The 25,503-nt window shown below is 47.5% G+C and overlaps 1 protein-coding gene across 1 annotated transcript in view; it reads left to right on the top strand.

Annotated features, from left to right (window-relative positions):
- The window catches only part of SF3B2 (splicing factor 3b subunit 2), a 355,029-nt gene that overhangs the window by 289,487 nt on the left and 40,039 nt on the right, over positions 1 to 25,503 (top strand). Inside the window, exons 15-19 of the mRNA XM_085625740.1 lie at positions 8,764 to 8,871; positions 9,566 to 9,673; positions 15,239 to 15,381; positions 15,665 to 15,766; positions 16,364 to 16,463. Of these exons, the coding sequence (XP_085481866.1) occupies positions 8,764 to 8,871; positions 9,566 to 9,673; positions 15,239 to 15,381; positions 15,665 to 15,766; positions 16,364 to 16,463 (561 nt within the window). The remainder of the gene's footprint in view (positions 1 to 8,763; positions 8,872 to 9,565; positions 9,674 to 15,238; positions 15,382 to 15,664; positions 15,767 to 16,363; positions 16,464 to 25,503) is intronic.

Genomic DNA, 25,503 nt, shown 5'->3' with positions numbered 1-25,503 from the left:
ACTTAGCGCTTCGTCGGCATTCAAACCATTAGGAATCTTGCAATCTAATTGAATAATATATCGTGACTCCAATTTCCTCAGAGCAAGTTGTCTATTCCCACCCCTAACATTTTTCTTTATACTGTCAGCCACAAAGTATACCAAATCTTCTGCTTTACCATTGTGTACTCTGTTGATATGTCGAGCCACTGGATATGTTGGGTCTTTGTTATTAATTGCCCTTAAATGTTGCAGAATTCTGACATGTACCGGGTGAATAGTGCTACCGACGTACATCTTATTGCATGTGCAACGTAGTACGTACACCGCAAATTCGGTTTTGCACGTGAAGTGCTCCCTGATCTCAATGGGAGTTCTCCTAAGAGGGGTCACGATGGATTTGGTATTGATTCCGTATTGGCAGGCTTTGCACTTTGTACATTTAAAAAATCCTTTTTGGGTTTTTAGTCAGCTGGTACCTTTTTCAGATACCGGAGCATTAGAAACAAGTTCCTGTTTCATGGACTTAGCTCTCCTGAAAGTTAGCTGGGGGAACTTGGCACATGAAGGACCTATAACAGGATCACACCTTACAATCGGCCAGTGTCTGTACAGAATTTGTCTGAATCTCTGATGGAAACTATTGTAGCCAATAATTAGCCTGGGTGTCTGTTGGGCTGTTTCCCCTGAAGTTGTTTTCTGGCCCTTGTTCTTGAAAAGAAGATCCCTTCTTTCAATATTTTGGCACTTATCTTTGGCTGATTTGAGAGTTTTAACATTGTAGCCTCTATTCTTGAGTCTTGTACACAAATCATTTGTTGCCATAGTGAGGCTCTCAGTGGTGCTACAGTTCCGCTTCATGCGGAGGCACTCGGCATAGGGAATGCTTTCAATGAGTTTTACAGGATGGAAACTCTGAGCATGTAAAATGGCATTCCCTGATGTCAATTTGCGATGTGTGCGTGTGTGTATACGGTCTTTCATGGTGTACAGTTCTAAATCAAGGAACACAATAGACTGTTTGTCTATGGTGCCTGTGAACTTTAGATTTAAATCATTGGTATTGATCGTGTTCACAAAATCTACGGCACTAGACTCACTGCCCCTCCAAACAATAAAAATATCATCAATGTAACGTTGATATAAAACAACATTTTCAATCATTTGAGTATTGCACTGAGTCATGAGTATTTGCTCCTCCCACCAGCCCATATGCAAATTCGCATAGCTGGGGGCGAAGCAAGTACCCATAGCTGTCCCTTGAACCTGTTTGTAAAGAAGCCTATCAAACAAAAAAATGTTGTTAGTTAAACACCAATCCACCATATTTAACAACATCACTGTGTGTTCTTGTAAACTTGAATCTCTTGCGTCCAAGTAATGTTTGGTTGCTCGAATGCCATCCTGATGTCGTATGCTAGTATACAGACTCTGTACATCTAATGTGACAAACAAATAGTCCTCTTGCCATTTAAAATCAAAAATCTTGGCGAGAAAATCGCCAGTATCCTTGATATAAGCTGGTAAAGTCCGTACAAAAGGCTGCAGAAAAAAGTCTATGAACTTGCTGGTGTTTTCAAATAAACTCCCAATGGCAGATATGATTGGCCTTCCGGGAGGACACTCTGCATTTTTATGAATTTTTGGTAGTAAATACAATTGCGGTGTCACTGGATAGTCATTTTTAAAAAAATCAAATTCGTTTTTGGTTATTAACCCATTCCGTTTCCATTCATATAAACATCCGTGGAATCGTTCTTTGGTGCTGATGATATTAGTTGCACTGATCCGTATGTAACAATTCGTATCTGATAATTGGTTCAAAGCTTCCTTGTTGTACATATCAAGGGGCCAGAGTACGATGTTCCCACCTTTGTCGGACCAACGTACCACGATGTCAGAACGTGCTTTGATTTTTTGCATTGTCTTTGAATATCCAGCTGGTTCTTTATCTTTCAGCAAATTAAATGTATTACTACTATCAATTGCCAAGACTCTAAGTTCCTGAATCATTTTATCTGCAAAAATGTCAATATTGTCTCTTGGCATAAGAGGATTGAAAATGGATTTAGGCCGAAACGGTGTTGACACAGATGTAGATACATTGTAATCCAAAATTGCTCCTGTTGCATCCGAAATGGGTACCTGTGTTAAACATTCCTGCTCAAGTTCCGCCATGTCTTTAAAGAAGGCTGCTTCTGCTGCAGATAAATTATCTGATTCTGGTTCAGTGCTTGCTCCTTGGTCTAGCGAGATTTTTTTCTCTTTGATATTAAAGAAATGTTTGCGTAATTTCAATTTTCTTGTGAAATGATACAGATCTATCCTTGCTTGGGTGTAGTCAAAATTAGTAGTCTTACAATACGACAGTCCTAAAGCAAGAATTTTTTCTTCATCCGAAGTCAAAGTCATGTCAGTTAAATTTACAACTGTGTTGTCTGAATCTCCTTTACTGTTAATTATTTCCTCTTGTTCCGTCTGTATACGTTTTTTTGCTGATTTTTGTTTACCCCATCGGCGGTTTTTCCTCCTTCTGTTCCTTGATTTTGAGCCCTGTTTGATGAGTATGTCTGTTTCTGGGGTCTTGGGCGTAAACTCATCAAACGCTCGACTCGTAAAAAAACGAGTTCTTGGATAGGTGTCGGCGCCTGGTGTCCTGGTTCTTTTGTGCCGCCTGCTTCCGGTTCGGATTCAACTTCTGAACTCAAATCCGTATCACTCGGTACTCGTTGACTTGAAGGGAACGCCGAGGTTTTTGATAACTCCTGGCGACGTATATTTTCGAAACGTCTCGAAAAGGTGTAAATTCTGCCATGTAAGTAATCGTTTCTGTCACGCTGAAACTTACTGGCTTTGCGTTCTTTGATTATTTCCTCGTATTTCAAAACGCGGTTCTTTATATCTGCTAGACCTTTGTTGACTTCGTCTTGATTAACTACCTCTGCAAGCTCTTTTTGTATCTCATTGATCCGTGTAAGTATTTTCTCTCTATCCGTTGTAGCGAATTTAATGAGGATTTGTAGCATGTTACGAGATGATTGAGCACTGTTATCAGCCCACTCCTGTAGCATGGCGGGATCTGGATTTTCGTAAGTAGGCGCTACTAAAATCCTTAAACCCCTCGGAATACGATTCACTTCGAGGTATTTTTTTAATGATGTGCATTCCCACCATTTGGCTATTTCATGTCTCCGAAGCTTTTCTAATTCATTAAGTAACATTTTCGTATTATTCGCACCTGTCGGCGATTGCGTTTTGCCGCTAGTTGACGGCGTTTCATCTTGGCTTTCTCTTTCACTGAAAATATCAAGGGCTGCCTCCTCGCGGTCCTTGATCCAATCCTCGGCCATTGCTTGTTGAAATAATTAAATCTCTTTAACACCCACAGCCTGTAGATAACAACCTACAGGACTACCTTTCCCATCAGCCACCTGTGAAAGTCTGGGAAACCGCAGTGAATCACACAATGGGCTCACCTGTGTCCCGGTCTGCCCTCCGACATCCGCGAGAAACAGGGCACTCCCACTGAAGCAGTCCAACCGCGTACCAAACTCCGGGATTCCGGCTGCGGGGGGCTCTCCGTTTTCCTTGCACACAAAGATGCTCCAAACTTGACTCCGGCAACGGTGAGCACCAAACCAAGGTGGGTCGGTGTAAGAGGCACCGGAACGCCTCTAATATTAACTCCAAACCGGGTTCCTTGCATACGAATCAGGCACCAACTCCGTGGGATGATTTTAAAGAAATGCTTTATTTCAAAAGCTGTGGCACAGACGCGTTTCGGCGAACGAGTCCGCCTTGCTCACTGTGTCTGACCCAGTTCACATATACTGCTTATAAGCTGGTAATGTGCACAAAGTACACACCCCCCAATTACTTGGCAACCAATCAACTAACAATTTACATGAAAGAAATACTTATGTCAAACAAGTCTTTCCTCAGACAAGTGTCAATCGAAAAATGTAACGATACAAAGTATTTGAAAGAAAGGGCATATCAGTACATCATTATTTGTAAAAAATGCAGGAAAAATTCCAGCTAACTATAACGCCCCTGAAACCTATGTTTTTTTCTGTGAATTTCTAAGGTTTTTAAAATGGTAATTCCTAACTATAACGTGCCTGAAACCTATGGTTTTTTCAGTGAATATATATATATATATATATATATATATATATATATATAGATATAGATATAGATATAGATATATTGTTGTTGTTATTAATTTTTTTTTTTAGTTTTTTTTTGATGGGTTGAAAAAGTTTTTCCCTCCCATAAGGCATCCATCCCCTCCGAGGGACCTCAATATAGTCCTCTCGAGCCTAATTTAGACCCCTTTTCAGCACCTCTCGTGGAAAACTGCTTTCGTCATAGCGATCATATCAGGGTTTGTGAAATCCAGGCATTGTGTTCTCACGAACCGTATACCGTTTCTCCTTCCAGTAAGGTAGCGAGGAGGACTCGCACACAATTCCTACCTAAAGTAATTTATGATTTTCACGTCAATCAGACTATCTCCTTGCCTCCTTTCATTCTACAGCTTCCATATTTGCTGAAAGGACTCTCCATTCTCTAGACATTAAGCCAGTCCTAAAGTTTTATCTGGAAAAAACAAAAGATATCTGAAAGTCAGACAAATTGTTTGTGAACTACGGGCCGGTCCGTACAGGTCTAGCCACTTCCAAACAGTCCATATCCCGATGGATAGTCTCTTGCATTCTTTTATGCTATGAGAAGGCAAATAAGGTTTTGTCCCATAGGCCTAAAGCACATTCCACTAGAGGGAAAGCAGTTACTGCGGCTACTTGGAGATATGTTCACACGTTTACCAAACATTATTGGTTGGATTCAGATACTCAAGTAGGACAGGCTTCCCTGAGAAATGTATCTGATTTGGTGTATTGGACATTCCTCTGTCTTTTCCACCGCTCTTGGTGAGGATGGGCTTGCTATTCTATTCAGTGTGCTTATGACTATCAATGGAGAGCCCCTGAGAGAGAAGGAAAGGTTTCTCTCCTGTAATCTGAGTTCTCTTTCCAGGGAATCTCCTTTGAAGTCATAAGCAGCCCTCCCTCCTCCCCGGTGGAGATGAGTCGATTATTGGACCTATCTGATACTGCCACATCTAGTTAAAACGAACTGATGCAATTGCCACCTACTGGGCATGATGGGATTCGGGTGGTCTCTGGGCCCTTAAAGGCACAGACTGTTTTTATATTCACATAATGGCATCCTATGGGGCTACACTGTCCTTTTTTCCTTCATCTTTATTTAGTTTAATAGTTTGTGAAAGAGATTTAAGAATTTTTACTTTAGTATTTGACCTTAAATAAACATATGCATGGGTATTCATACCCCTTTTTAAAATGCAATCTGAAGAAATTGTCCATTATAGCCTTTCTTGTAGGCTGCTGAATGTTAATGTCTTCAGTGTTTCTACATGCCGTCCCAAAGAAAGGCAAACATCTGCATTTAAGAAGATATATTGTGAAAAAGAGCTCCAGGATCTTCTCACGTGGGCGGGGCTATTCAGTGCTTATGACTTCAATGGAGAATCCCTGAGATAAACTGGAATTACAGGTAAGAAACCTTTCCTTCTTTTCTTTTAGAGTTGCCGCTCTGGCCAACCACTATCACAAAACTGAAGAATTATACCCACAGATTGCATACATTCTCTCTTCAAGAGGGGAAAATATCTGAAGAGTTTCCTTAAAGGGGTTGTCATCTTGGTTGACCACGCTCAAATGCACTCATTCTTTGTGTTTTTTGTCCGGGCCTAAGTTTCTTCCGCACCCCCTCAGCTTTGTTTCTTATTTTGTGTTGTGAGAAAGTGCCTCTTTTGATATGGTTAGCCCCTTGCTTTCTGCCTGGAAAATGATGTGGTTTCGATTGTTAATTTGCAGGGTCCCTGCCATCTAGGTCCCCTTTGCTAGTGCTCCTCCCCTAACACTGTACAACGACTGGCACAACTTCAGACTTCTGTAAATCCCTAGTAAATGGTACCCATTGTATATAGGGCATAGGGACTGAAGAGGGTACCCTAGAAACCCCTCACCAAGGCCATGTCACTGCCACTGCAACTTGCATGCTTTGGTGCAGTGAAAAACAACAAAAAGTCAACATGGCGCACTGCCTGTGTGCCATGTCTAGCAGCAGTGCCCAAGGTATGGGTAAGTCACCCCTTTAGTAGACCTGACTGGCCCTAAGGCAGGGTGCACTATATCTCAAGTCTATTCCTTAATATTGTAAGTACCAGGAAAGCCGTAGAAAGTACATGACCAGGAAACTTGACAACTAGAGTTCTCCAGCACCATGCTGGCTTCACTGAATCCAGGAGTGTTTGGTACCAAACAACTCCTCCTAATAAACCCACACTGATACCACAGTGGGATTTATTAAAACATGTACTCAGAGGTGTCCCCTGAAAACCTACCAACCCTGGTGTAGTCTCTGACTGGCTTTAGGCAGGCTTCCACCACCAGACATGTTTCTGGACCTCTTGGTCGAGAGCACCTGCTCTCTGAGGCCATAAACAAAGCCCATCCTGGGCGGAGGTGTCACACCCCTTCCCTCAGGATGAACACAGTGCTCTAGAGGGTAGCTTTAAAAGCCCTTGCCGCCTTTGTAATGCAACCCCAGCCACTGCTGCTACCAGCAGAAGGCAGCCCCTGTTTCAAACCCCCACTTTTGACTGGAGAACCGGTAGAAAAAAAGGGAGAAAAGGAGGTGCGCCCCCCTTCGCCAACTCTACCCCTCAGGTTCTGGAGGCGTAGTGAAGCACATTTTTCAGTGCCCACCATCTTGAAGATGGTGGGACATATCCAATCACGCCTAGGGCTATGCCCCCTCCCACAAGAGGGTAGCATAATAATGGGTGTAGACACCTCAGATAGGAACCCATTGGTCCCTACCTGTTACTCCCCTATAATCTAGTATTTAGGTGGCTCTCCCACATTCTCAAATCAGATTCCGGACGACCCACGAAGCCCGGACACTTAAGAGCCGCAACAGCTAGAAAGAAAAGGGACCAGTGACTGGCTATGCGCCAGCCCTGCCAGCCTGTCTGCTGTCTTTCGCTCTTGCTACAAAAGTTGACTCGTCCTGCAGGGCCAGCGACTTCCAAAACCCCGGGGGACTGCCTTCAACAAAGACTAAATCTTCTGTGGACAGCAGACCTGTCCAGAAGAAGCCAACTTTAAAGAAGAACAACCGTGAAACCGCCTCCGGACCCACCTCTGCACCCAACTCCCACAGCCAAGTGGCCCACCAGTCCTGTGAAGGTTCCCCATTGATTCTGAACTAGAGTCCACCGTGGGTTCATAGCTGCCAGACTCCACCTCGACGCCTGCAACCTGAATCCGAAGACTCCCCGCCTAACCCCGACCTGCTGTAAGCTGTTCCCGATGCCAAAGGACACACCTGCACACGAAGAGTCTGGGCCTTGGCTAGCTTGACTAATGGTGTCCCCACGTCTTCTATTATCGTCTTACTTGGGCAGCTGTGGGTTTTCTTCGTGCAGCCTCCTGGTCAGCACCTGAAGTCTCTTTTTAAAACCGAACTCTCCTATTGAATTGCATTGGGCGACTGACGCTTTGTTGACATTCTGCACCCGGCTGCTCCTGTGCCACTGAGGGTGTAAGTTTAGTGCTCCCTTGTGGCCTCCCCTGTACTTACCTTAGCTCCAGGAGATTGACTCCTGACACCTCTTTACTCACCTGTGAGCAGTGGATCTTCAATCACCCCTAGTCTCCATTTGTTAACATTGGGCGCCTGACCCTGAATTTGACCTCTGCACCGGACGCCCCTGTGCCGCTGGTTTTCACTCTTGGGACTAATGTGAACCTTGCCTGGTGTTGGCCTGAAACCCCGAAGACTGTATGTGTAAGTCATGTACTTAACTTCAAAACTACATTCTTGTTTTCCTCCCGTAGGTTAACATTGCTCAACTGAAAAATTGCATCGTGTCCACTTTTTAAAGTGAAAAGTGTTTCTATTAATCTTGGTCTTAAAATAAGTCTTAAAAGAAGCCTATTTTTAAAAAATGGTTGCGTTACTCCTTTTTGAATCATTTATTCGTTATTGTGTGCATAACAAATGTCTTCCACTCCTCGGTTAGGCCTAAGGCTGCTCAACCACACTATCACAAATAGAGCAGTTTGGGTTTACATTGAGCCCTGTACACTTCTAGGGGAATCACTGGACTCTTCGCACTATATAACTACTTAATGGTACATCATTTAAAGAACCAGCTTCCTGCATGTGTAAAGTCCAATACGTACTTTTTTGTTGAAAAAAATCCCTTATGCAAATTATTAAATGAATCTCGATATGTTAAGCCTTCTTGAAATGATAAAAAGAAAGCAGACATGGACTCCACCTGAAATGTCTTTTGATTAAGTACAAGCCGACACATTGACTCTAAATTTGTTTTAGAAAACCATTCATAAGTCAGTATATTACAAGTTGCTAATGTTCCTTACAGAGACTCTCCTGTCATATTACTGAGGTACTGTTTTTACTTTGGTTTTAGATGAAAAACTTGAACTATATAATGGGGTCCAGTAAACCGATGGTGTTAATTTGTAGTACTCACATCCACTTTATGGTCAAGCAGCATGCATAGCTTGTATTATTTTGAGCATATCCCTTGGATAGTTTGTCTTGTACACAAGAGAGCCTCGGTATCCAACGTGAATAACATTAAAACAAACATATACATAGGGAAAACTAGCCTCTTTTTATCTTGTACTAAAATAAATGTATGTCTTCTGTCTTTCTTTTTAGAACTCGCACAAAGTTCCTCCACCATGGCTGATCGCCATGCAGAGGTATGGCCCTCCTCCTTCATACCCCAACTTAAAGATCCCTGGGCTGAATAACCCCATTCCTGAGGTAAGAATCATGAATGGAAACCAGACTCCTCTTTGTCTTTAGTCGTTATGTCTCCTGACCAGGATAGAGTTGAAGGATTGCTTGGGTGCAGTGACTTATATTTTCTCGTATAGCTAAAGAAACTAGTGATTGTTTGCAGGGTCTCAACTCCCCACTCTTCTACATCTTGAAAGCTTCAGGCTTCGTTTAAATATACGTGCCTCTTAAGTAAAGTACAGATGTACAGGCTATCTTCCTTTTAGACTTATTGTGCTTTCGAATGGGCATAACTTTCCTGGACCACCTACAGGCGTGAAACTGAAGCAGACCTTGGATGCACAGTTGGAAAGGATAGTGGTGCAGTTCTTGCAAAACAAAACTGACCACTATTCTATATGGAAATGTATTAGCGATGTTTGTACATTGTGTCTGTATTTCTTCTGTACATTTGCTTTGTGTTGACCAAGAGTAAGCCCACCAGTAATTCTTGCCAGAACTCAGAATATTGTATCTCATGTTTTACCTTTAGCTACGTTAACAAATTTGTTGACACCATTTGACATGCGTTTTTTTTTGGTCGATTTCTGCTTTTGCATTATTCTTGGTTGTTATTTATTCCCTTGAGGGGTGGTATGTGTATGTTTTTGTATGTGTTTCTCTGATTGGGGTTGTTTGGGAACTCCATGATTAAAACTCATTTCCCTCCCCTTTGTAGGGTTGCTCATTTGGATACCATGCTGGAGGCTGGGGCAAGCCCCCTGTGGATGAGACTGGCAAACCGTTGTACGGAGATGTCTTTGGGACAAATGCTGCTGAGTTCCAGGTAGGACAGACAGCCGCAGCCACTTTTTGTTCAGTAGTACCCTAGATTCCACTAAAATAGTAGAAAAAGGGCTTAGTAGGATCACAACATTGCAGCATTCTTGAAAGGGTTTTGGTAATTTTACCTTTTGGGGTAAGTGGGCTGCATCTTGATGGTTACCTGCAGTTTTTTTTATCTGTCATTCTTATCTCCTGCCTCACTTCTAATTGGTTAAGTCCTAGACCGCCGCTGCTGCTATGAAAATGGTGATTTAATTTCCCGAGTTTCAGAAAGCGACTACTTGAACTGTCCGAAAAGAAGTGTTTTCACTCCATTGTTGATAATCGAAAACAAAATCTATATAGAATTTGGAGAGAGCGTGTTTGCCCAGCACCATGCATTTGCTGCTGCTTTTCTAATTAATTTGTCAAGGGCATTCCTTTATACTTTATCACTCCTACCAGTTACTTGCATACTTCTGAAGAAGCTTATGAGCAGTACAAAATGCAGCATAATTCTTGTAGACACTGCATTTTCGTACTCCGAACAGCCACGTCAGCCTGCCACAAGAACACAAGCACTTACTCCGAATTCTCTACATTGTTGAACTTGAAAATACGTTTCCTGAAGAATCTTTAGTATACACATGAAGTTTACTCTGTTCAGATATCCTTTTAAATGAACACCCTCATCCAGATTGGATCTTTACTAGGGGTCACAGTATGCCCAGACAAGATCGTGATTGAGATATCCTATACATACTCTTTTCTTTCTTCCTGCGGTAATACCACATTTCACCTGTTGAAATAAAGCCAAGCACTTATTGTACTTTTCTGTTAGGCTGGTGTGTGTGGTGAAAAGGTTCCAGCCCCTCGGTCTAGGTCCACTCTCTCCCTGTAGCTCCGCTGTGCTGTCTCTTGCCTCCAGACCTCGACCACCTCCTTGGGAAATTCGAGGCTGCTGCCCGCTCCTGCGTCTGCTGCCCGCTCCAACTGGGACCAGTCTGCCTGCAACCACCGTAACCTTTCTCAGCTGTTTTTTTTCTTAATTTTTTCCCTGTTGTGCCGCTGTTATTATGCCCATCTGTGTCTTGCTCTAATTCCACCACTGTTTTTAATTTCTCGTGCCTGCCTGTTCCTTTCAACACTGCTGCCCCTGAGGCCCCTCCACCCCCGGAATTGCCCCCGCGCCAAAGGCAAGCCCATCTGGGCCCGTCCGCGACCTGACCACGGTCAGCGCCAGGAACCCTGGACCTCCCACTACCCATCGCTACGACACCACCACCCTCCTCTCACTCAACCCTGGAAGACTTGGAGAATGCCAACAGGCCTCGCCGAACACGATCCACAGCCAGTTCTCCTGCCTCCACTGCCGCCAGATCCTCACTGCCACCCCAGCCTCCAACACCGCCGACGCCAGCACCGACGACACACTAAAATGCACCCTTCTTAATGTATTCTCCATACGCAAACACGCCATGAAAATCTGGAACCTATTCGACTCTCTCTCTCGCCTGACATCGCCTTCTTCACAGAGACCTGGATCAACGCATCCTCCGCCCCGACATCAGCACCGCCATGCCAGACGGACACAAGATCCAGCGGAAAGACCGCCCCAACCACCCAGGAGGGGCCATCGCCCAGGAGAGCACCTTCCACCTCACCACCTCCAGTGAAACCTTCCCCTCCGCCGAACACCTGCACTTCCAGATCCAGACCACCCACAAAGCCACACTCCGAGGAACCCTCGTCTACAGACCCTTCTCCCCCCCCCCCCCCCGGCCCCCGAACACCCTTCGCCACCGACTTCATCGCACGCCACGCCATCGCCTCAACAAACTACATACTCATTGGAGACCTGATCTACCACCTGGACAACCCCAGCGACCCCCAACTCCACTATCCTCGTGACAACCTCGCCAGCATCGGACTTAAACAACTTGTCAACACACCACTCACAGAGCAGGACACACCCTCCAGCCCATCTTCGCTGCAGGAAACGGCGTCCAGTTCAGCCACACAACGCAGCCGCCATGGACCGACCACCAGTGCGTACACTTCACCATCAACAAACCCAAGGTACCCAAACCAGCCCCACACCCACCACGAAGGAACTGGAGCAAGGTTACCGACGAGCAACTTAACTCCACCCTCACCCGAGACAACCACACCTGGGCACCTGACGCAAACGACGCAGCCAGAGAACTCCACACCTGGATCTCCGACTGCGCAGACGAGCTCACCCACTTCACCACCCCGACAGACACCACCCCGACAGCCAACTTCCCAGGAAAGCCGCCTGGGTTCACCACTGCTCTCCAAGAAGCCAGATGCACCTACAGACTCCTGGAGAAGAACTGGAGAAACACCAAGACAACCGAAAACCACACCACCTACAAGGACGCCATGACGGGCTACCACAACCGGATCAGAGCCACCAAGAGGAACTTCATCCACAACAAAATACTGGCCAACTCCACCAACTTTTCAGTGTCATTCAAAAATTCAGGTTCCTACGCAGCAAAGCCACAGACATCACCCCATCCCAAGACCTCTGCGACAAGCTTGGAACCTATTTCCACCTCAAGATCAAAAACTTCTACAAAAACTTCATCGACCATCCACCAGGCGCCACCAACGGCCCCCCGCCCCCCAAAAACACCAGCCAGCCCACCATCTCCAACTGGACACCGATCACGGCCGAAGACACTGCCTCGACCATGAAAAACATCCACTCAGGGGGCCCCCACCGACCCCTGCCCCCCTCACATCTACCACAGAGCCTCGGCCGCCCTCGCACCCGAACTACAATGCACCATCAACACCACCTTCAAAACTGGCACCCCCGCAGAAGTCAGACCCCTGCCCAAGAAGCCCACAGCTGACCCAACCGACCTCAAGAACTATCGGCCCATCCCGCACCTCTCCTTCGCAGCCAAAGTTGCAGAGAAAACAGTCAACAGGAAACTGACACGATTCATTGAAGAGAACGCCGTCCTCGACCCGTCTCAATCCGGATTCCGAAGCAACCACAGCACAGAGACCGCCCTACTCGCTGCCACAGACGACATCTTCGCCCTCCTGGACCAAGGCCACTCCACAGCCCTCATCCTACTCGACCTATCAGCGGCCTTCAACACAGTCTCCCACCGCACACTAGTCGCCAGACTACATGACGCAGGCATACCTGGAACAGCCCTGGACTGGATCCGTTCATTCCTCTCCGGAAGAAGCCATAGGATCACACTCCCACCATCTCTCTCCGACCCCACCAAAATTACCTGCAGAGTCCCACAGGGTTCATCACTGAGCCCCACCCTCTTCAACATCTACATGGCCCCCCTCGCAGCCATCGTCCAACAACATGGCCTCAACATCGTATCCTACGCAGCCGACACCCAGCTCATCCTCTCCCTCACCAAAGACCCCACCACTGCCAAACTCAACTTCCAGAAAGGAATGCAAGACGTCGCAGTCTGGATGACCAACAGCTGCCTGAAGCTCAATTTCGAGAAGACAGAAGTCCTCGTCCTCTGTACCACCCCTTCTGCATGGGACAGCACCTGGTGGCCAACCGCCCTCGGAAGCCCACCTACCCCCTCAGACCACGCCAAGAACCTCGGCATCGTACTCGACTCATCACTCACCATGAACCGACAGGTCAATGCCGTCACCTCCAGCAGCTTCAACACCCTCCGCATCCTCCGCAAGACCTTCAAGTGGATCCCCCCTGAGTCAAGGAAGACAGTCACCCACGCACTCATCACCAGCAGACTGGACTATGGAAACGCACTCTACGCCGGCATCAACAAGTCCCTACTCCGCAAACTCCAGACAATACAGAACACCGCCGCCAGACTCGTCCTCTGCATCCCCCGGCATGAACACATCAGTCAACACCTACGAAGTCTCCACTGGCTCCCCGTGGAGAAAAGAGTCACTTTCAAAAGCCTCACTCACGTCTACAAATTCCTACACAACAACGGACTCCGATACCTCAACAGCAGAATCAACTTCCACGTACCCAAAAGAAACCTCCGATCTTTCAACCTCGCACTGGCCGAAACTCCGCGCATCCACAGAGCCAGAGCAGGCGGAAGATCCTTCTCTCACATTCCAGCCAAGACCTGGAATGAGCTACCGGCAGACATCAGACGCTCCCCCTCCCTTTACACCTACAGGAAGGCCCTCATGACCTGGCTCTTCGGCTAAACAAACCTGCCCGATACCCTCACGGGTGAGTAGCGCGCTTACAATTCCCTGATTGATAAGCCTCTGAGGCAATGGAAGCCTTTGATTAGCTCAGCTTGCTTTCTTTAGGGTTAGAGCACATATAGAATGAGGCTGTTTAGCAGCCTCCCAATGCCCAAAGTCACAATAAACTAGCTAGTCCAATGGCTCTTTTATATATTGAGATGCTTTTATATATCTTTTGGAGCTTTTTTTGGTCACTCCCACTATTGCCATGGATCCATTGCCTAGCCTTGACGTGCAGGTATGTTCACTAAAGCATGTCTGTCCATGAATGATGACAGTCAAGAACTAAAATTACTGGATTGTAATTTAGAGCCTGACGTTGTCTTTAGCAGATGTAGGACAGTCCATCAGGGTGGCACAGGACATTATGTCCACCATCTTGACAAATTAATGTCTGTCAAATTTGGGAATCACTGTCAGTTCAGCAGTTATCTCTGTACCTTAATATAAAACTGCTGTCATGGTGGTTCCTGTCAAGGTACAAAAAAGTGGGTTTTTACTGCTGTTCACCAAATGTTACTAGAGTTTCTGTGTTTTTAAAACCACCTCCAAAGTTTGAGTTTGTTATTGAAAATAAATAAGTAGCGACTCCCACGCCCATGGCTGTGGGTGGCCGTCATTTGTTATTTTTCTGTCCCTTACTGCCAGGACATGCAGTGTTATGCCCTTCTTGTGATGGTGTTTATTCCACCTGCCATCGGAGAAAGCTTTTTGTTGACATTGCCAACCAGGGTTCTTATGAGAAAAAGATATTGATTCTCCTTACTAAACAGGGGAAGCGGGTGACTGGGGCATTGATTTGATGGATTGGGTGCTCTATTACGTTTGTGACAGACTACCTTGTCTGACAAACGATAAATCAGGCTGTTAGTCTACTCCAGGATTAGAATATGAATTTCGAACATCTGCAGCCATCTTGAGACAAATCTGAATGTTCTTTTTGAGCTTTGGAATATTTAAAATTAAAAGCACAGCTATACCAGTGAAAGATCTAAATGTAAGGACTAGTGTAACAGGTAACTAAAATATGTTTTCAACAATGGGTACTGTATTCTCAAGAGCTACAACTCAAAGTAAGCTGTCCATCACTTAAAAATGAGGGATTGGCTTTAATGTGTACTCAAGAAATGGTAGGCCAATGCCTTAAAATCTTCTTGTTGGCCAAAGTAGATCCATTAGAATAATGAGCTCATTGGCTGTCTTGTAATGGTTATAGCCACTTCAAACTAGGTCCTCTTCTCCATTAGTAATTACCTTGTTGGTGGGAGGGGGAGTTGAAGCAGTGCTAAGAATTGAAGTCCCTTTCATTGACATGCTGATGTATTTTTAGACCAAAACAGAGGAAGAGGAGATTGATCGAACCCCGTGGGGAGAGTTAGAACCCTCTGATGAAGAGTCCTCGGAAGAAGAGGAGGAGGAGGAGAGCGATGAGGACAAACCTGACGAAACTGGTTTCATCACACCAGCTGACAGGTGAGCACTGAGTTCTGGACTCTGATTAAGATACATCTTTGAGATTTGCATCTCAGTACACAGAAACACCAAACCCTAGGCAGCACCTGAATTGTGACCGGTGGGTAGAATATCAGGGAGCATAGAGTGAGAAAGACAGTCCCATGTATAGTTTTCTAGAGAAGTACAGTAATTTACAGTTTGTATTGCACTGAAAAATGACTCTACCAACCCTACTCATATATATCAACATCCAGTTAGCAGGAATTTTAGTGTTTTATTTTTTTCCTCTTTTCTTATTCAGTGGCCTAATTACACCAGGTGGTATCTCATCCGTTCCCGCTGGTATGGAGACTCCTGAACTCATCGAGCTGAGAAAGAAGAAGATTGAGGAGGCCATGGATGGGTAAGAAATTAGAGTTCTTGATGGTGTGACGGAAGGGTAGCTCCTCCGCATCAGCAGTGTTCCCTATCTTTTTCTGGTTGCATTGACATTGGCAGGGATTCTTTGTGAGTTTCTTTCTCCAAAGTCACAAAGCACAATAACATAACCTGGTAAGAGCGTAAGTTGCTCCATAGACTGTTTATTTTCATATGGAAAACTGTTAGCCATTCCTTCACCTCTCTCGACATTTATTGCTAAAGTGATGCCATTCCAGTCATTGGGATCTGCTATCATCTTCTTTGTGTCCATACAGAGAGAATAAAAACATGAAGTTTTGGACATAGATGCTAGTTCTTTTACAATTCAGCTCTGCTTCCTTCATTTCTGTATCTGCCAGAGTCTGTAACTTTGTGCTGAGCGATCTGCTCTTTTGCTACTCTTTTGATCCTATATCTCTCGTGCATTCTTGTGGGTCACTGGAGCTACCCGTCTTTGCTGACAATACAGCCCTAAAGCTGGTTTCTTTATAGCAGGAGGGGTGATGCCACCATAATCTTTGTGCTGAGAAGGACCTTTTGCCACTTTTCACTTATATTTCATCTTCTATTTTTTCTCCAGTACTGAGACCCCACAGCTATTTACAGTGCTACCAGAAAGGCGGCCTGCAGCCTTAGGGGCAGCCATGATGGGTTCTACGCACATATATGACATGGCTGCGGTAAGTGATTTAACTTCAAACTGATGTTAGGGTGGAGGGTAATTTCCTAGCGCTAATGAATATTATCTTGATTGTTGTGCTGTCTTTCATCACGGACAGCAGTGGTTCTACATGATCTTAATATTATTGTCATATCTCTACGGTCTTCTAAGCTGTGTTAAGTTGGGATTTATGGGAAAAGTTTACACAGCACGGTTTTTGGTCCTTGAATGGCCCATATTACAAAAGCATGATCATCCAGCCATTTTATTTTTAGTAACATTTGGCAAATTTTTCCATCATGAACAGCGGACAGTTAACACTTAGCAGCAGTCGCCTTTTTCAATATTTGTTATTATCCAGTATTGGGGTATCTTTCATAGATTCACAGGCCTGAATCATTCCCCGGCGTTGAGATGGGAGTCTCCCAGTACCATAGTCAAGCAGTATTCAAATAATGCCATAGGCTATAATGGCCATGTTCTATATAGCCTAAATATGTCCTTTTTAAAAAGGACTAAATGTTGAATGCAGCCAATCAGTTGCTAACACCCTCTAGAAGCTTTTCACCACACGTCGTGTGTGAATGGAGTCTCACTGAGTTCTATTCAGTTTCTCTTTTACCTTCTAGGTTTTTCTTCTGGATGATTTCTCCTCATTACGTCTGATAAGAAAGGACTCTTTCGAGCCTGCAAGACCTGTGGCAAGAAGAGAGCCCATATTGCTGATCCTCACAAGGACCGCATTTACTGCCTCCACCCAGCCCATGAGGTAAAACAGTGCAAATTCTGTCGCACTTAAACATTAAGTGATAGAGAGGGAAGGCTGCTTTTGTGGTTACAGCCCACTAAGCACCGTAAGTCATCAGAGAAGGACAGTGATGGCTCATCCAGGCCTTACAGGAGAGCAAGATCTCAAGAGAAAGACTCTGGAAAGGGCAGGAAACACCTCAAACCCTCTCCAAGTCAGCAAGTGCGCAAAACAGGAGAAACACTCCAAGGTCTCCTCTGAGCCTTCGTCTTCTGTTTCCTCTACTCCACTGAGGAAAGAAAAGAAGCACCATAGAGCCTCCTCATCGGATCTGGCGAAGAGAAGAACTGAAAAATCTCCATCGACAATGCTACTGTCGACAACAGTCACTGGGTCGACGACGGCAATCTACATGATTACGTCGTCGGCCCGTTGACTGGTACGGGGAGAACAATGGCCATCTCCTGGCCTATACTGTCAACGAGGGTATCGTTGATGCCATCATCGTCAACGTCTGCCCCATCTGTACAGTCGGCGAGTGTTGCAGTGACAAAGCCGACGAAGTTAGCGTCCACACTGTCGACGTCACTACTGTCACTCTTGACAACAGGTTAGTCAACGATGATACCGTCGATGAGGCCATCGGCGGTTGCGATTCCATCGACAACAACACCATCGACGTCACCATTGACTGCGAATCCATCGACGGTGATACCATTGACGACCGGGTTTCCAACGCCGGTAGCCAGGAGTCCGTCGACTATGATTAAGGTGATGAAGAAATATTTTCATCCTGAGATGTCAGCTTACAACAAGATCTCCCCTTTGCCTCCTTCACATCTTTTGGATCTTCAGGAGTCGGACGAAGATAATGAGGAAGATGATGGAATATACGGAGTGACGCACAGTCCATCGGATTTGCATGTTAAGTGCCAGGAAGATGACAAGGACTATGAGGACCAGCAGTACTACTAGCCATATCTGGCACCGCCGCGTCATTATCAACGCTACGAATATCACAAATCTCACCCTGGAGAAATGTCTCACCTGCAGCCAACTTTGATTCAAGACCGTCAAGCTATGTTGACAGGCTACAAACAAAGATTTCCATCTCAAGATGTTCTCAAGGAGCCGCTGGTGCAACCACAGGCCCTTGAAAAACCGAGTTCGCCAGCAACACCTACAGTGCCAAAATCTTTTACGCAAGAGCCGGATCCGGTCGACCCTTCCTACTTGGATGAGGAGAGAGAAGGCGGCAAAATTCCAGTCCCAGTGCCTGCTGACCCTTGGGAGGACTACATCATTCTAACTCCCTCTCCTCCGTCACACCATCCAGCGGATTCACCACCAGAAGACCTAGATGGTTTCCACAACTTAATGGAGAGGGCGTCTAATAGATTCCATCTCCACATGGAAGTTACACATGCAGACTGCTTCCTGTTTGACTTTAAAGAGTGGCCAAGATGGTGGTGTAAACAGATGCGTCTTGCTGTCACTCCGTCCATGCCCGGACTTCAGCATTGAATTCGAGCACCATCTGCTGCTGTGGCACTTCCTGGGAGGGGTCACCTTCGGCTGGAGTCCCAGTGGTGGACAGTGAGGCTGGCAGAGCTCAACCGATTGTCCCCCAAGTCGCAGGTGAGGCTCGAGAGACTGTGTGTGTATGGGTCCGCTGGCAGCCCGCCTCGCTAGTTGGGTCCTGACGCGGGCTGTGGCGATACCAGCCTGGCTGAGCAGTGTGGACCCCCTCCACGAGACCTGGAGAAGGGGAGCAAGAGGCCTACGCATCCTGGGCCTCATTTGTCCTCAGAAGCTGCAGCCGGGGTTGACCCAGCAGGCCTGTGACCAGAGCTGGTGGAGAAGCCAGCTACAGCTGGACTCGCAGCCACACACCTGGGGGGGCATCGGGGTCGCGGATTTGGGCGGTGCCCTGCACCGGAGCGGCCTGGCGGTGCCCCGCATTGCTGCTAAGGCTGGATGAGGGATTCGTGTGCCCCCGTTCTCCATCTTCCTCCCTTTTGCGGGCCCCACCTGACGGGGTGGATCTGAACAGCGGCCTGCTCGTGGGGCCAACTGCGATTGCAGGCGCAACTGGGCCCCGACCTTTTAGTCACAATCTGGTGGGTCGCCCACGCCCGCACCTAGGACTCCTTGCGTGGGTCCCCCGGGGACTCATCGCAGAGCGGGGGAGGCATTGGCCCTCCTGTAAACACTTTGGCTGCATTCCCTCTGGAACTCTTCCCCCCCCCCCCCCCACAGGAGCGCCTGTGCACAGGTGGAGACTGTGTGCCAGCGGCAGTGGGCCCCTACTGGATTGGGAGTTTCCCCAGGGCCCTCCCAGAGCGCGGGTCCTTAAACGTTGGTTGGCGGGGCACGTAAGCTCTGCATCACGAGGATCTTCCAAAGGGGCCTCTCTGCCAGGCCAGGGGTGGGATGAGACCTTAAGCGGCAGAGCCAGTGAGGTCAGCAGGCCGGCTGTCCCCATGGTACGCACAACAGAGCAAGTGTCTTCACACCCAGCTTTACTGACACACCGGTGGGCAACCGACACAGGGGCAATCATGCAACATTGGATCGCACATGTTGGTCGGGGTTGGTCCAGAAGCTGGCCCCACATTGGTCCACATCTGCTCCCTGAGCACAACCGCTGGCCTCCCCTCTGCTCCAACTCCTGAAGAGCTGCATGCCGTTGGGACTGTCGCCGGCAGGACACGGCCACGACTAAAATATAGGACTGTTTGGTCCTTGACCTGCTCATCAAAAGTTCAGGGGACCCCCTTGGCGAGAAGAACACCGCAGGAGAATCGACAACCGGCTTGCGGGGGAGACGGAGCTGACAGCACGGTGACCTGTGAATTTCTGGAGTCGCTGTTGGCTTCTCTCCAAGAGGACTTGCAGAAAGTAAAGAAAGACCTGGAGCTGAGGGAAGCACGCCGGGATAGCAACAAAGTGGGAGATAGGGTGGCCGCATTGGAGGAGACTCCCACTGCTATGGACGAGCAAATAAGAGTCCCTTCAGCAAGAAGTAATACGTTTACAGGACCAGTAAATCGACCTGCAAGCCCATGCTGAAGACCTGGAAAATGGGTCCAGGAGGAACAATGTCCGCATTCGAGGGGTCTCAACGAATGCTGAGGCCTCAGATCTCTAGTTGGGACATGCTGGCTTTGTTCTGCTTTGTCCTGGGCTCCATGTCAGAGAACACCGTCCAGATCGATCGGTGCCATCATGTGGATCCTCCCTGCAAGGCATCTCTCCCCCCAGCAGACATCCTGGTCTGTGTACTTGACTTAAAGTGAAAGAATCCGTACATAAGGCCACCTGGGATGCTCAGAAACTGCAGTTTCGAGACTATTCATCACAGCTTTACCAGGACCTGGCTGATATTACCCTTAAGAAACTAAAGGACTTTCGACCTGTCACTAATCATATGAGTGCATTGGGCACTGCATACTCATAGGGACATCCTTTTCGGGTCATCTTTCACCTAGAGGGTAAAACCTACCAGATGCATTCTCTAGCAGAAGCCTGTAAGGTTCTGGGCCTGGATCTCAAAGAACAGGAGTCTCGACAATTGCCTACAGGAGACAACACATTAGCAGAAATCGCCCAGGGGCGTGATACAGATCGCGGCTTGAGCGTCACCGCTATGGAGAGGTCGTCGATGCTGCGCTCCCTCTCCAGGGAAGGAAAAGAACACAAATGACTCCCTCTCCTAAGGTACTGTGGAAGAGCTTTATATGCAAGCATGGGACTAGCGGGGTGGGGGCGTGGGCGACAAGACTACTTCTTAGCAGATGATTCACCTTGCCTTGGCAGACCCCTTCCTTTTTTAAATTCCCATTGCCGTGGACTACAAGGAACTTAACTTTGTTCTTAATTATACTTGTTCTTTGTTGTTGTGGGGGTTAAAGGTATGTTATTGAGGTACCCCTTCCGGTGCGCCTTACCAGACAGGCCACGCACATACATGGACTGTCACCAGGTTTCCTTTACAGGCGTGCCCCGGCTGCCTCTCCTCACATGTTCCATGGTGTAGATGCCCATCCGCTCACAGCTTTCTCCCCCGTCGTAGATCATGGAGACAAAGATTAGCCTCAATGTACGAGGCCTTAACAACCCCACCAAGAGGTCTGCACTTCTCTCACTCCTAGAACTCTCCCGTGGGGACATATGCCTGATACAAGAAACACATCTACTTTCAAAAGATACACATAGAATGCACTCCAAACGATTCCCGCAGCAATATTGGTCCTCAGGTCGGGGGGGGAAATGGAAGGGCGTGTGGCTATTCTCTTTTCGAGACGCTTCCCAGGCACTGTCTTGGGCCCTATTGCGGAGATCTAAGGCCGCCTAATAGTGCTACACGTGTAATTAGGCACGTTCCATTTCATTGTGGTGTCGATCTAAACCCCGAATGAGTGACAAGAACCCTTTCTGACTCTCTTGCCAACGTCCCAGACGCAGCCATGGTGCTGGGTAGAGATCTGAAAAATAGTGATGGACTCGGAACAAGACCGGTCAGGGCACAGAACTGGTCACACAGGGGCACTCTCTCAATAGAGCCTAGACTGATAGTTAGACTGTGGCCTGCATGATGTTTGGCGTGCCCAACACCTCAGAGAGAGGGACTATATGTTTGACTCTGCAGCCCACAAGACATATGCCCAACTGGACCACTTTCTTCTGTATGGGATTGGGTGCTCGCTTCTACCATTGAACCCCACTCGCCGTCAGACCACTCTCCCATCACACTAAGCCTATGCATGTCCTCCCCCCCCCCGGCGCCTTCGTGAGACTCTGCTACATTCTCCAGTTACGGTTATAGCCCTTAGAGATACTTTGCGAGCTTATCTTGAGCTCAGCGACACAGGCACCACTGCGCTTTCCTCGGTCTGGGAGACCTTAAAACTGGTTGCCCAAGGGGCACTCATTACGAAGGCGGAGAATGAAAATAAGACACGTAGGAGGAACTGGAAACTTCGGTTCTAGAGCTGGAATCCATTCATAAGCTTACAGGTGCTCCCCAGGTTTGGTGACAGCTGGAGAGAGAGCGTTTACAGTTGAAGTTCCTCGATCTGGACAGAGATGAATACGCGATGCTGCGACTCAAACATAAGTTTTATGTAGGTGACAACAAAAGTGGTTGTATGTTGGCACACCGGCTGTGTAATAAGCATAATGCGCACTCGATTAAATCTGTCCAGAGAGATGCGGGACCTGAAGTGTTCGCAGATGGCATTGCGGCTACATTCCAGGCCTATTATGCAGACCTGTACTCACGGGACACTGCTGTGACCACAAACCCTGCACGTACCTGGGGCCGCGTTGATTACTCCCCTTACCCCAACAGAAGCTGACGCACTAGATAAGCCCATTCAAGTGGAGGAGGTGATTGCTGCGATCGCCTGCTTAAAGCCCTTGAAGTCGCCGTGTCAGCATAGGTTCAGCGCAGCTTTTTATAAGACCTTCCGCCCTAAACTCGTTCTGATCCATACCCGCCTTTTTAATTCCTTCGCTGATACGGGCACACTGACGGAGTCCATTTTGCAGGCCTCGATAACGGTCATCCCTAAGCAAGGGAAAGACCCGAGGCACTGTAGCTCATACTGACCCATCTTGTTTTTGAATGTCGACGCGAAGCTCTTCGCCAGTGTCCTAGCGCACCGCCTCAATCCCCTCATGCCTGGACTTACAGTTCCAGACCAGGCCGGGTTTATCCCTTCCTTGCAATATGGCGATATTGTTAAGTGCATCTGCCAACTTATAGATAAGGTCCACCGATCACCTGAAGAAGCCTTACTGTTGGTGGTCGATGCCGCAAAGGCGTTTTACCGGGTGCACTGGCCATATCTGTAAGCGACTCACAAACACTTCGGGTTTGGCACACGCTTTGAGAGTTAAATCAAGAGCATATATAGCGCTCCCTGTGCGAGAGTGCGGGTGAATGGCGTGAGGTCCGGCGAATTCCCTATTGAGCGGAGCACGAGGCAAGATTGCCCCAGCTCTGGTTTGCTCTTTATATGGAGCCCCCTGCTCAGAGACTAAGTGATAATCCTACGGCGGTGGGCATCTCATTCGGAGCTGACAGTCACTTGATCAGTCTGTATGCTGACAATGTCATTTTTTCGCTCACACAACCTTTGGTCTCTCTCCCTACTATTGTCTCCGAGCTACAAGAGTTCGGGGCAATCTCGGGCTTTCAGGCAAACATGCAGAAGTCACAAATTTTAAATGTTACTGCTGTCCCTCCCACGGAGCCTACATTGAGAGACCAGTTTGCATTTCAGTGGATCTCCGGTGCCCTACCTTGCTTAGGGTTGGTCTTAACCAATAGCCTCTCCAAAACTGCAGCTGCCAGCTACTCAGTGCTTGCAGCCCAAATTTGCTGGGACTTAGCACGATGGCAGCAGCTCCCACTATCTTGGCTTGGCAGGGTGACCGCAGTAAAAATGAACATCCTCCTACATGCCCTTTACACCTTCTAGACGCTTCCCCTGGCCTCACCGCCTGTCATAGTTAGCGCTCTCCAGTAAGAGAGTGAACACTTTCTATGGGCCAGGAAGAATCCCTGGTTGCAGAAGCCGCTTCTCGAGGGGCCGAAACAAAGCGGGGGCCTAGCGGTGACACACTTCCTACGCTACTACCAGGCGGCACAGCTGCAATACTTGGTGGAGTGGAACCACCTACGGACTGAGACACAATGGGTCTTTATGGACCAAACGGTCTCAGGTTCCCACATTTGGAGGGCGGTGTGGCTGTCCGGACCAAACAGGCCTTGGGGGCTCTATTCCTCCCCAGTAACCAACCTGACACTCAAAGTCTGGGACAAAGTGGCGCTTGCTTTGGGTCTCACTACATTTCCTTCACCCATGACACCCCTGTTCACGAATTCGGACTTCCCACCGGGCCTGACCCCAAACACTTCCAAGCGATGGATCGCATGGGATGTCTCTTTGACCAGGAAGGCCTCATTCTGTTTGACCAGTCAAAATAGACTATTCCTTGTTAGAAACTGACTGGTTCTCCCACACAAAATTGAAATATTGGTTACTTCAACCCGATGTACGGCATAAGGTGGGACGGCCATTAACTCCCTTTGAGAAATCGCCGTTCCTTAAGGCAGACGACAAGAAACTAATCTCGGATATTTATCTCCACCTGTCAAAGACGCCGCAGGACCACAGAACCCCAGGTCAGGTCTGCTGGGAAACCGAGCTAGGGCATACTTTGTCTGCTAAAGAGTGGGAAGATATCTTTTACAGAGTGCCCCATACAACTCACACTGCAGGGCACACAAACTGCCTACAAAGTCATTTCTTACTGGTATTACACCCCTTCGCTCATTCAGAAGTGGAACACACAATGCAATGGTCAATGCTGGCGAGGATGTGGTAGTCCTGGGGCACTGCTCCACCTCCTCTGGCATTGCTCGAAGTGAACTAGATACTGGGAACAAATTCTAGATGGCATAGACTCTGACTTCAGCACTATGATCCCCCGACTTCAGCACTATGATCCCCCGATTCCCTGCGTACACACTATTAAGACTCCCTAATGCATTCACGTTCCCAATCTGCTCCACGAGGGAGAAACAGATAGCTCTTGCCCTGAATGCTGCAATTCGGATTCTGGTGACCAACTGGGGTACAGGCAAAACTCCGGACCATAGGCAATGGCTACGTCAACTTTGGCTACTACTGGCTATGGAACGACTGTCGATGGCGTATGATACAGACACGGCGGCATATATGAAAATATGGGCCCCAATCATTTCCATCCTCTCGATGTAATTTAGAGAGTTGACCTGCCCAACATATCTGCGCATACCGAGATTAATACCGGATGACCAAGGAGAAGATAGGGGTGTCTGAAAGTTGTTGATCTGTTCGATAGGCTCAGAGTGCAGACTGCAAGAGCACACACTTTCTACCTTTAGTCGCTCGCTCATAAGGGGTTGGGGCGGAGAGTGGTGGTAGGGCATTGTTTTATTTGTTATGCTTATCCTTATGTTTCTATGTGTTTATTAATACAAATTGGCAACATTGCGGCTTTTGCACACCGCCAGCAAAGCATTGAGGGAATGACGTGCCTGAAACCGCCATGGGGTCTATGTGACTACATTCCTAAGCTTGCACTGGTCATGTACAGTTTCACTCATTACGCGTCCGGCCCAGTTTGGGTTGTGGGCGACATGCTGTGTAAACGTCATCTTAATGTCTTAAGTACTTTGTATCTGCTGCCGGCTGCTTCCCGGTACCAGGGCCAGGCCCTTTTCGAGAATACTATTGCGACCCAGCCCAGCTGGGGT

Source organism: Triturus cristatus, chromosome 9, assembly GCF_964204655.1.
Source record: "Triturus cristatus chromosome 9, aTriCri1.1, whole genome shotgun sequence".
NCBI lineage: Eukaryota > Metazoa > Chordata > Amphibia > Caudata > Salamandridae > Triturus > Triturus cristatus.
Note: the sequence above shows the minus strand (reverse complement) of the source record. Positions and strands in the feature narration are given on the sequence as shown.